The 11502-nt window shown below is 43.9% G+C and overlaps 1 protein-coding gene across 1 annotated transcript; it reads right to left on the bottom strand.

Annotated features, from left to right (window-relative positions):
* Window positions 1-219: 219 nt before the first annotated feature.
* Window positions 220-9154, bottom strand: NDUFC2 (NADH:ubiquinone oxidoreductase subunit C2). Its single transcript, XM_036324862.1, has 3 exons — window positions 8843-9154; window positions 2615-2758; window positions 220-398 (listed from the first exon to the last, which is right to left on the bottom strand). Exons 1-3 carry the CDS (start codon window positions 9009-9011, stop codon window positions 349-351), a joined length of 363 nt encoding a protein of 120 aa, XP_036180755.1. The 5' UTR covers window positions 9012-9154; the 3' UTR covers window positions 220-348.
* Between the last annotated feature and the right edge of the window lie 2348 nt (window positions 9155-11502).

Genomic DNA, 11502 nt, shown 5'->3' with positions numbered 1-11502 from the left:
CTGCTGTTGTAGCATGGAAACAAGCATAAACATGTGAACATGTGAGCATGGCTGTGTTCCAAAAGAACTTACTGGCATGGGCCTGATTTTGCCTACAGGCTATAGTTTTCAACTCTGAACTAGAACTAAACTTCGTTTTTAAATCTGTTAGATGCCTTCTTAAAATTGGGTAAATGGAAACTGACCATTCTGTTTTTATGACAAAAAGGAGTCAGAATGTTCAGGATGAGCATTTTAATCACAAGGTATTAACACACAGATTAATATAAACTTCAGGTATGAAATCATGCTCCACAAAATTCAGAAATAACTGTTCTCAGTGAAACCAAAGAAAGTGTTTTGGAGACTTCAACGCACTGGATGGAATTCTTCAAATTTTTCACCATAAGTTTTCTTATCTATAAAAGGAAAGATCACAAAAGATTTATGTTTAAGTTATGTTTTAAATCATATTTCCTAAAGAATAAAATTAAAATGTAATATTCTTACAGATAGAAACCCCTAAAATTTCCTTCTTTTCTTGTCCACAACCACGGTTTGGTGATCACTGAAACATTTTGCTATACTGAATGGATTTTGAAGACTCTGTGGTGACATCCAGATGGCTGCCTTGGAGGGGCAAGATGCCAGGGGGATCCTGGCTAAAGGGGTGAAGGAAGGAAGAACAGGGAGGGGCCCAGAGCTGAGGTGGTCAAGCACTCAATGCATGAGGCTCTTGGCACACCTGCCAGTAACCTGCTGCTCAGAGACAAAAGGAGCCCATGAGACTATACACGCTCCTGCTGACAGAGGGAGCTAGTGGAAATATGGAGGCAAAGAGCTAGAGGTCTGGAACTGAGGTCTGCTCTGCCATTGGTTCTCACTCTTAGGAATCAATATTCCCAAGGTTCCTTCCAGCTCTAACATATAGCAGTTCTGAGTATTCCCCATGTGTCATACAACCACTACTCATGGCTTTGTACTAGTCTTTGAGCTCTTCATTGGCAAAAACAAAACAAAACAAAAAACTGTACCTTTTTGATCCACCATTAATATTACATATGTGACTAAAGTTTATAGGAATGTTAAATAGATTAATAACATTTAGAATAAACAGAACCTTAGAGATCATCATTCAGTCTAATGAAATTTCAATGCTTAATATTATACATATAGGAAAGTCTACTTAAAATCTATGTATTTACACATTTAAAATTTTGCTTTTCTCTTCCTTCCTTCACATATGTACACATCTGTATTGTGGGTATGTGTAAAATAAAAAGAAGGCAATTATATCATAATTATAGTTGAACAGAGATAAGCAGTTTGCTGAGGAAATTCCTGTCTGTAGTTGGGTGAAAACGTCATTGAGATGATGAAACTTGAGCAGAAATTTGTTAGATGGGAAGGGTGGAAATGGAACAAGAGGAGGATCAAGAAAAAATTGCAGTGTGTACAAAGTGATACAGGGTAGGTTCAGGACCCAGCATTTCATGAGGCAGTGTTGTTCAGGTCAGCTATTATTTATCAAACTAGTGGCCCGGTGCACAAAATTTGTGCATGGAGGGTGTGTGTGTGTGTGTGTGTGTGCTCCTCAGCCCAGCTTGCACCCTCTCTAATCTAGGATCCCTCGGGGGATGTCTGACTGCCGGTTTAGGCCAGATCCCACAACCGGCAGTCAGACATCCCTCTCGCAATCCGGGACTGCTGGCTCCTAACCGCTCACCTGCCTGCCTGCCTGCCTGATTGCCCCTAACCACTCTGCCTGCTGGCCTGCTTGCCCCCAACTCCCCCCCCCTCCCGCCAACCTTCTCGTCCCCAACTGCCCCCCCCCTCCAGCCTGCTCACCCAAACTCCCCCCCCCCCAACCCCTTGCCGACCTGATTGCCCTCAACTGCCCTCCCCTCCTGGCCTGATCGCCCCTAACTGCTTCAGCTTCAGCCCTGCCACCATTGGTTTGTCAGGAAGGACGTCCGGAAAGTCTCCTGGTCTAATTAGCATATTATTACCCTTTTATTAGTATAGATGCCTACTATGTGTTGGCTCTGTCCTAAAGGCTGGGACATTCAAAGATGAAGCTGCAGTCTAATGAGTCACACAACTATGTATAAGTAATGTGGTGGATAAAAGGTATGGGCAAAGTGTTTCTACCAGGCAATTAACCCGAGACATGATCTTCAGCAAGACCAAAAACAGAGGTGACTGAAGGCAAGTGCAATGATTCAAGCAAAAGATTATTAGGGCCTGAACCAGGGTAGTAGCAGTGGGACAGAGAGAAGAGTTCAGAGGTGAGAAATAGGAAGCAGAACAGTAAGACTTGATGGGAAGTAAAAGAGAAAGACTTGAAGATGATTTGCAGGCTTCTGCTAGAATACACAGGTGGACAGTGGTGCCATCACTGAAGCAGGACACAGAACAGAAGGTCTGGGAAGGCAGAGGGGACATGAGGATCTATTTGCTGTCTGAGGTACTTAGCCAGAAACCTGACACATGAATTCAAGAGAATTCTGGTCTATAGACAACCATGTGGGAGTTAACAGAATAGAGAAGATACCTGAAGCTACAGACATGGAAAAGATTAACCAGGGGAAATGATGCAAAGTAAGAAAGGTTTTTTACAATTAACTTGAAGTACCTTTTTCAGGAAAATCCTCTGGATGTGATTTTATATATGAAAACATATCATGGTCCTTCACAGCATACATATAGTCTTGACGTTTTAAAAGATAATATCCAACAAAAAAAAAGGAAGTAACATATAGAAGCTGGCGATGCAAACCTGAAAATCAAATCCCAAAGAAAACAAAAATCAGTCAGTCAATATAATGTAAGATTATATTCTTACATTTCAGATATATAATTTGTTTTTCTTCTAAAAAAATTTTTTAAAGGACTTTCTATATGGCTATTCTGAACAAACAGCCTTGATCTTGAGATGTCGTCTTAAAGCAATTTGACAATTATAAAAGACATTAAGTCTACAACAATCACTACCAATAGAACCAAGATTTTTAAAAATAAGGTTTTATAAATTTCTTCACGGAAAAAGGTGTGTAAGTACCAAATCCCAAATGCTAGACTGAGAAAAGAAAAAAATATTTTCTTCTTTGATAAGTTAACTTTAGACCTAAACTAATCTATATTCCAGGATATGTTCAGGATATGATGGATGCTCTGAGGGAAAGTCCTCCACAAATGGTCTAAAAGCAATTTTGTTGGTCTTCATATACTGATTTATATTTGCATAATTAGTGGTTACTACAACAGCAGGCTAACTACAAATATATCTCAATTCTCTTTTGTACCATCTAAATTTCCTATTTGCATGTATTATCCATTCAACAACTATTATTTAAAAAAAAAATTAAATATTTAAAAAATCACTATTATAATGAGACTAGAGAGGATCAAATCACATGCCCTAGAGAAAAATTTAGTTTGAAGGGGAGATCCAAGGGTATGATCTTTATATGTGAAATGTTTTTTGCAAAAGGCTAACTGCAGGTTTGATTTTCTAGCTAAGCCCCAGATCTCTATCCCCAGCCCTACACTTCTTATCCCATACACCTTCCTTTGGAGAACTCGTTTATTACTATACTTTTATCTACTATCCATGTGCTAGTGACCCACAAGTACATCCAACTCAGACACTCATATTGAAATACATCCAAGTATGTTTATTTGAATATCCCCAAATGAACTCATTTCCTTCCTACTCACGCATCTTTCTCCTAATTCCAAGAATAATACCTTTTACCCATGAATCTAAGTCCTGGGTAATAAACACAGTAATCATCCTTTATTTCTACCCTCTTCCCCATATCCAGCCACTGAGTGCTGTTAATTCTACCTTGTAAATACTTCCTCACTTATCTCTCACTTGCACTAACTGGTCTCCTCTTCATCTAATTTTTCACTCCATAATGATCCCAGCTTTTATCCTGTCACTAGAGGAATTTTTACTGAACTATAAATCTAGCTTGTTGGTCCCTTCTCCTTCAATTATGGTCAACAGGAGTCCAAATTCTTGCATATGACCTCCGAAGCCCTTCATGAGCCAACTCTCTCACCTTCATCTTCTGGCACTCCCTGAGAGGCAGCGTGCTCCAGCAGCACTGAACTGCTTTTTGCTTTTTTAAAAAAATATATTTTTATTGATTTCAGAGAGGAGAGGGAGAGGGAGAGGGAGAGGGAGGGGGAGGGGAGGGGAGGGAGGGGAGGGGGAGGGGAGGGGAGGGGGAGATAAAAATATCGATGAAAGAGAATCATTGATTGGCTGCCTCCTGCATGCCCTCTATTGGGGGTTGAGCCCACAACCTGGGCATGTGCCCTTGACCGGAATCGAACCCGGGACCCTTGAGTCCGCAGGCCAATGCTCTATCCACTGAGCCAAACCAGGTAGGACTGAACTGCTTTTAACTCCTCACAAAAACTAGGCTTCTTCATGCTTCTACATAGCACACACTGATTATTTCTCTGCCCAGAAACCCTCTGATCCTTCAAGGCTCAACTCAGACATCACTTCAGCTAAGAAGTCTTCCCAAAACTTTCCTGAATTTAAAAGGGTGAGCTCATCTCTATTAATATGTAAATTGCTATAGTAATTATTTCTTTCTCTACTACCAGGCAACACCAATGTTTCATTTGTTTTTGTATACTAGCACATAGATAGCAGTTAATATTTAATTAAGTCAATGAATGACCTTGGGCCAGGCAATTTACTAACTCTAAAACAAAGACAATACATATCCTATCTTTCTCACAGCAGTAGTATATAAACAAACAAAAAATGCATATAAAATATTTTTGAAAAATGTGTAAAAAAATCAAAAATGTGAAATATTACTATGCCCTGGGACTGGATAGGGCCCAGGCTCTTTTGCGTTATCCCTTGCCCCAAACAGCCACTGTTCTCCCAAATTGGGCCACTTGCAGCACAGCAAACCAAAGGGTGCTGGCTGGGTTGTCCCATGTGCCACTGGACTACAAAGACCGACTTTCTGTGCTTACCCATATCTCTCACAGCAAGACTTCATAAACATGTTAGACGTTGTCAGTGTCCCAGCCCTAAAGGCAGGCTTAGCCTCTTCCCAAGTCCCCATTTCCCTAACCCAGTGGTTCTCAACCTTCTGGCCCTTTAAATACAGTTCCTCATGTTGTGACCCAACCATGAAATTATTTTCGTTGCTACTTCATAACTGTAATGTTGCTACTGTTATGAATCGTAATGTAAATATCTGATATGCAGGATGGTCTTCGGTGACCCCTGTGAAAGGGTCGTTCGACCGCCAAAGGGGTCGCGACCCACAGGTTGAGAACCTCTGCCCTAACCTCTCTTCTCTCTCAGTGGTGTCTCCCTCTTACCACATAAACCACCCCTCCACAATCATTTTCCCATTTCCTTTACTCAGTTAATCTAAACTTGGAGCCATGGTGCTCTTTGCAGAACACTGTAAATTACTGATAAACTAGAAATCAATAAATATTTAATTTTGTGGACTACACATAGATACCAACTAACTGTAAATTTAGGGCAGGTAAGTGGTAGCCAGTAACAAGGTTTTAAAAACAGCCCTGACTGGTTTGGCTCAGTGGATAGAGCGTCGGCCTGCGGACTGAAAGGTCCCAGGTTCGATTCCGGTCAAGGGCATGTACCTGGGTTGAGGGCACATCCCCAGTAGGGAATGTGCAGGAGGCAGCTGATAGATGTTTCTCTCTCATCGATGTTTCTAACTCTCTATCTCTCTCCCTTCCTCTCTGTGAAAAATCAATAAAATATATTAAAAAAATAAAATAAAATAAAAACAAATGATAGGAGAAAAGTTTAAGAAAAAATTCTATTTAATGTTTTCTGTTAACTTGAATAAGATCTGCACAATTTGATTTAATTGACCGAATATTCCAATACTACCCACAGAATGCCAGGTCATTTCCAGGGCTATACTTTGAAAATCCTTTCCCACTCCTCCAGCTCTGTCACACCTGTTCCCTATGTGCATAAACTTGTACCACAATTTGTCTTTTTAATGGATATGCTCATCTGGTTTGTAAATATTTGGAGGGCTGAGACCATGTTTTATATTTCCTTGCAATCTACACAGACTTATTCATCCAATAAATACTTACTGAGCAGTACTATATGCCAGACATTAATCTAGACACATTATGAATTCAATAAATGCTGCTAATTATACCATTTCAATAAAGTCAAGACCTAAATTTTCCAAAGCAACCTAGGGAAACCCAGGGAACTGAGGAACTCTGACCCCTAGCTCTGGGCTAAGTGCTTTATGTACATCATCTCATCTAGTTCTCACAGCCACACAAAGAGGTAGACATTCGCCTTATTTCATAGATGAGGAAACTAAAGCTCATAGCGATAAGCTGCTTCCCTAGAATCAAAGAATCAAATGGCTGGTAAAGTGGAAGTGGTGTCAAACTCAAATCGTAACCACTAAGCTCTTCTGTCTTCCAGAAAAGACACAAAGCCTATCTTGATAAGGCGAGATTAAGTGCTATATACTTCACATGTCAGCCAATCTGTACTTGCTCTGGAACAGTTCCCCTCTGATCTGTACCTCCTATAGGCTCCACAGGCTCTCCCTGCTCATCCACTTTCATCAAAACAGGTAACGGTCTCACCTAGACCCATTTGTCCACCAGACTAAAAGCTCCTCAGGGTCGGGGATGGAATTCCTCACCCCACATACCCTGTATGTCAGCGGTGGCCAACCGGTGGTCCGCAGACCCTGGTGGTCCGCGAGGTCCGAAAGGTTGGCGACCGCTGCTGCATGTAACACTGCCTGGCAAAGAGAAAGAGCTCTGTAAATGTTAAACAAACTGTAAACTGTCTGCCTAACAACTGCTAAGGACAGGGAACTCTGTCCAGCACCTTTTGTGGGCCAGGCATGTTACCTATCTCAGTTAATTGCCACAACAAATATGCAAAGATCAATTACTCCCGTTTTATAGATGAGGAAACTTTGGCTCTGGACTGCCTAACTAACTTGCCCAAGGTGACCCAGTTGGGAAGCAGTGGAGGAAGGCCATTTAGTTCCAAAGTGGCGCTCTTTCTCTTACATGAAGAGTAAGACTTGGTACATGAGGAGTGGTAAAGAGAAGGGAGAAAACCCCATTCCTCCATAGGCAGAAATGGCCAAAGATCACTCCTTTCTGTAGAGTAGGGTCATGTCCAAGGGAGAAGGGACCCCAGTACTATTTGAGCAATGGAAATGCTGAGGTTTGCTGGGCTGGAAGGTGACCTCCAGGCATGACATACAGCTGGCAGAAGGCAAAAGAGGCCCCAGAGAGGTGATTCCTGGTTGCTGGAATCACTGCAGGATTAGCTTTCTTCCTAACTGGGCTCCTTGGCTCCACTCAGCATTGCTTCACATTGTTGACAGATTGACACAGGTCTGATCATTGCATCTCTGCCCACCTCTCCCAACAACCCAAGCCATCAAAAGCTCAAAAGGTTCCCGCCTGCCTAGGGAATGGCCACGGGGTACCCACCAGCCTTACTGCCCTCGCCTGCACACTCACGCACTCATCAAACCACCTGCCCACCACAGGCCCTCGCCTTCATTTATTCCTACCAGCCCCATAGGTCTGGGAGGCTAAGTCATCGCTAAGTTCAAAACCTCCGTTTCCCTGCACTTTTCCCTGCGGAGATCCACAGCCCTCGGCACACCTACTGTGTCGGCTGTTAATGGCTCTGACAGGGCGCCGCTGATGCACTCGGACAGTGGTTCCCAACCTTGGCTGAACATTGGAATCACCTGGGAATCTTCCTAAAATCCTGATTTCTGGGCCTCATCCTCGGGAAATTCTGTTTCTTTGTTATGGGGTGGGGCCACAACATTAGTAACAAAGAAACAGAATTACGGAGGATGAGGCCCCAAAATCGGGATTTTAAAAAGATTCCCATTGCCCTGACCGGTTTGGCTCAGTGGACAGACTAGACGGCCTGCGGACTGAAAGGTCCCAGGTTCGATTCCGGCCAAGGGCATGTACCTTAGTTGCGGGCCCATCCCCAGTAGGGAGTGTGCAGGAGGCAGCTGGTCGATGTTTCTCTCATCCATGTTTCTAACTCCCTATCCCTCTCCCTTCCTCTCTGTAAAAAATCAATAAAATATATTAAAAAAAAAAAAAAAGATTCCCAGGTGATTCTAATGTGCAGCCCAGGTTGAGAACCACTGCACTGGGAGAAAACACAGCCCGGCGGCCTGGAGCCTCCTGCTCAGAGCGGGGCCTCTACACGAGCAGCACCCGCGGGGTCTGGCGGTTTACCATCGGGCCTCCTCCCAGGCCGAATGAGCCAGAATGCACATTTTAACCAGACCCTAGGTTAGTAGTAGCGCGCTACCGTGTGAGAGCACGATTTTCAAATACAGACTCTGAGGTCCAAAAACAGGCTCTGCTGCTTACTGGCCGTATGACCTTGGGCAAGCTGCTTGACCCCCGCGGAGGCTGCTTTCTCGCTGCGGATAATGTCTCCCCGTGAGGTGCTTTGAGGATCAAACGCCGTAATGTACCTAAGTGTCCGTAGTCCATGCAGCCTGGAATGAAGGCTCATTTTGCACACACCACAGCGCGACACGAGAGGGGCGCGGGCAGTCCACCGCCCGGCCCTTCGCCGCCTCACTGTGGGGTCGTGACTTTCACTGCACCCCGTTTCCGAGAGCCACACGCCCCCCTGGCCCTGCCCAATTCCGAAGCGCTCACGGGCGCGGAGGCCCTAGGAAGGCGAGGCAGGGCCTGCGAGGCGGCAAGGCCCGCACAAGGCTCGGCAGCCTACGGCGGGGCCGGGCCGCAGCCCGGCGACCCTCTCCCCTCCCACCGGATCCCGCCGCGCAGCCCTCACCGGCCGTCAACACGGGCCTCTGCCGGATCGCGTTATCAAGGAGGCCCGAGCAGTAGCCCAAGAAGCCGAAGTAGGCGAGCCGCGGGTCGGTCAGCTTGGGCGGGGGCAGGCTCCGGGCCTCATCCGGCAGGAACTCTAAGGGCCTGCGGCCCGGCCGTCCGGTCATCATATTGAGGCCGCTCTTACTTGAGGCCTGGCCTCAGACCGCCCACTGGGAAGAAAATCACCACGACCACCGGCGGGTCCCGCGTCCTAAACTTTCTCCTCCCGGCACCGGGCTGAAGGGCACTGCGCAGGGCCGTGCAGCGCGCAAACGCTTCCCCAGACGCACTGCTGCACGAGCTTGCGCGGGAGGTTCCGGGGCACTAAGTGACCCAGACGGCTAGCCTGTCCGCGGGCGCTCATTTCAGCCGGCAGGTATCAGGAGTCGAGGGGGTACACAAAAGGAGCCCAGTTGGGAGACTAGGAGGTACTGCTCTTTTTCGCCCAACCTTCCCCACCCGGAATTGTCTCTTCCTCTCCCGCCCCTGAATGTCCCTTCTGCAAGAATTTATCTTTGCATCCAACATCTACAAGTGCACTTGATGGATAGTTTCAAGAAACGTAATTAATTGAATTCCCATAAAAGCTGTTTTCATTTTCTGGGTTTCCAGTCGTCCATTCGTACCGGCACACCCTGCAAAGCCTAAAATTAAGGTCCATCCATCAACAAAGTATTCAGAGGACCCAGGACTGGATCCTTTAGCTAAACTCTTGAAATTCAGCCTGGGCGGCAGCACCTTAAGAATTTTCACCTTGCCTAACTAGTTTGGCTCAGTGGATAGAGCGTCAGCCTGCGGACTGAAGGGTCCCGGGTTCGATTCCAATCAAGGGCATGTACCTTGGTTGCCATCCCCAGTGGGGGGTGGGCAGGAGGCAGCTGATTGATGTTTCTAACTCTATTCCTCTCCCTCTCTGTAAAAAAATCAATAAAATACATTAAAAAATTTTTTTTCACCTCTGGGTCTTCAGGTCCTTGTACGTGACTGAGGGAAGAGGTGTTTTCTAAAGGTTTGAGGAAAGAAAGAAGGACGCTATAACATTCTGCTATAATTGTTCAGTCTCTGCTCACCTACCTCCAATACTGGGGAGTGTCTATCCTGGAACAGTTTTTTCTTCAGCAAACCCTTCCTGATATTGAGCAAAGATATTTTCTTTTTGTGTTCATTCATTAGTGGGATCAATACTAATTAAACCAGAAGTTAATACAAAGGTATATGCATCAACCAAAGTGGAATAATTATTAGTTAAGAGTCATTAAATAAAGGACAGATCTTTTAGGCCTATAGAAAGCACTCCCAGATCCGCTAGATTTCAAGTTGGGATTCTCCCAAGGAACACTTTCCTGGAAGGCAGCAAATGCTTCGAAGATTCATACTCTCTGACCCAGTAATTACATGTCTGGGAATCTGTCCTATGGAAATAGTATGTCATTTTGCACAAAATTTCTTTTTTTAACCAGTGTTTCTCTGAAAATATCAGAAGAATGAAAACAAACAAAAAAATCTTCCATAGTAGGATTATGTAAATTTTGAATATTAGATGAATCATTAGGCAAACACTTAAATATTTAAATGATGCTTACACATCCTTCTCTTCTTCATCCATCTATGACCAGTAAATATTGAAAGAATTCTCAGAACTTCTCTAAATGTATTAGTAACCTTGTATTGCCAGAACAATCTTGAAAAAGAACAAAATTGGAGACCTCACAATTCCTGATTTCAAAACATACTACAAAACAACAGTAATAAAGACTGTGTGGTAATGACATGTAGATAGATATATAGACCAGTGGAACAAAATAGAGAGCCCAGAAATAAAACCATCTCGGAAGAAACATCTCAAATTAAGTATATCCAAAAATAAAATTCTTCTTCACATTGAGAAAGTTAAGAAATATTTTCAGGCCCTGGCTGGCTAGCTCAGTTGGTTAGAGCATTATCCTGATTCACCAAAGCTGTGTGTTTGATCCCTGGTCAGGGCACATACAAGAATCACCCAATAAATGCACAAATAAGTTGAACAGTAAATCAATGTTTCTCTCCCTTCCTTTTTCTCTCTAAAAAAAAAAAAATCAATAAAAAATATTTTCAAATATAAGGAATATAAAAAATAGCTACATTTCTGTCACTATAACATTTTGTTGTATGTGCTTCAGGTCTTTATTTAAATTATTTTTATTGTTGACAGTATCACAAATGTCTCCCTTTTTCTCCCTTTTTGCCCCTCTCTACCTAATTCCCACCCCACCCTAGGCCTTCCCCATGCTATTTGTCTGTGTCCATCGGTTATGCATATATGCATATTGCTTCAGGTATTTATTGCCTGATGTATATATGTAAAATACACATATACACAACATTTGTATATATTCTCCTTTAAAGTTTTTTTAAAATATATTTTTACTGCCCTAGCCAGTTTTGCTCAGTGGATAGAGTGTCATCCTGCAGACTGAAGGGTCCCGGGTTCGATTCCGGTCAAGGGCACATGCCCAGGTTGTGGGTTCAATCCCCAGTAGGGGGTGTGCTGAAGGCAGATCAATAATTCTTTTTCATCATTGATGTTTCTCTCTCTCCCTTCCTTTCTGAAATCGAGAGAGAGAGAGAGAGAGAGAGAGA

The sequence above is a fragment of the Myotis myotis genome, unplaced genomic scaffold (genome assembly GCF_014108235.1).
Source record: "Myotis myotis isolate mMyoMyo1 unplaced genomic scaffold, mMyoMyo1.p scaffold_m19_p_10, whole genome shotgun sequence".
Classification (NCBI taxonomy): domain Eukaryota; kingdom Metazoa; phylum Chordata; class Mammalia; order Chiroptera; family Vespertilionidae; genus Myotis; species Myotis myotis.
This window is presented reverse-complemented; position numbering and strand designations above follow the sequence as displayed.

Bases quoted from the DNA above. Each gene is read 5' to 3' on its own strand.
- NDUFC2 (XM_036324862.1), bottom strand. From the start codon at position 9,011: ATGATGACCGGACGGCCGGGCCGCAGGCCCTTAGAGTTCCTGCCGGAT. The intron at 2,759-8,842 runs GTGAGGGCTGCG...TTTGATTTTCAG, and splicing joins GAGGCCCGTGTTGACGGCCG to GTTTGCATCGCCAGCTTCTA. The intron at 399-2,614 runs GTACTTCAAGTT...TTCCTTTTATAG, and splicing joins AGAGGATTTTCCTGAAAAAG to ATAAGAAAACTTATGGTGAA.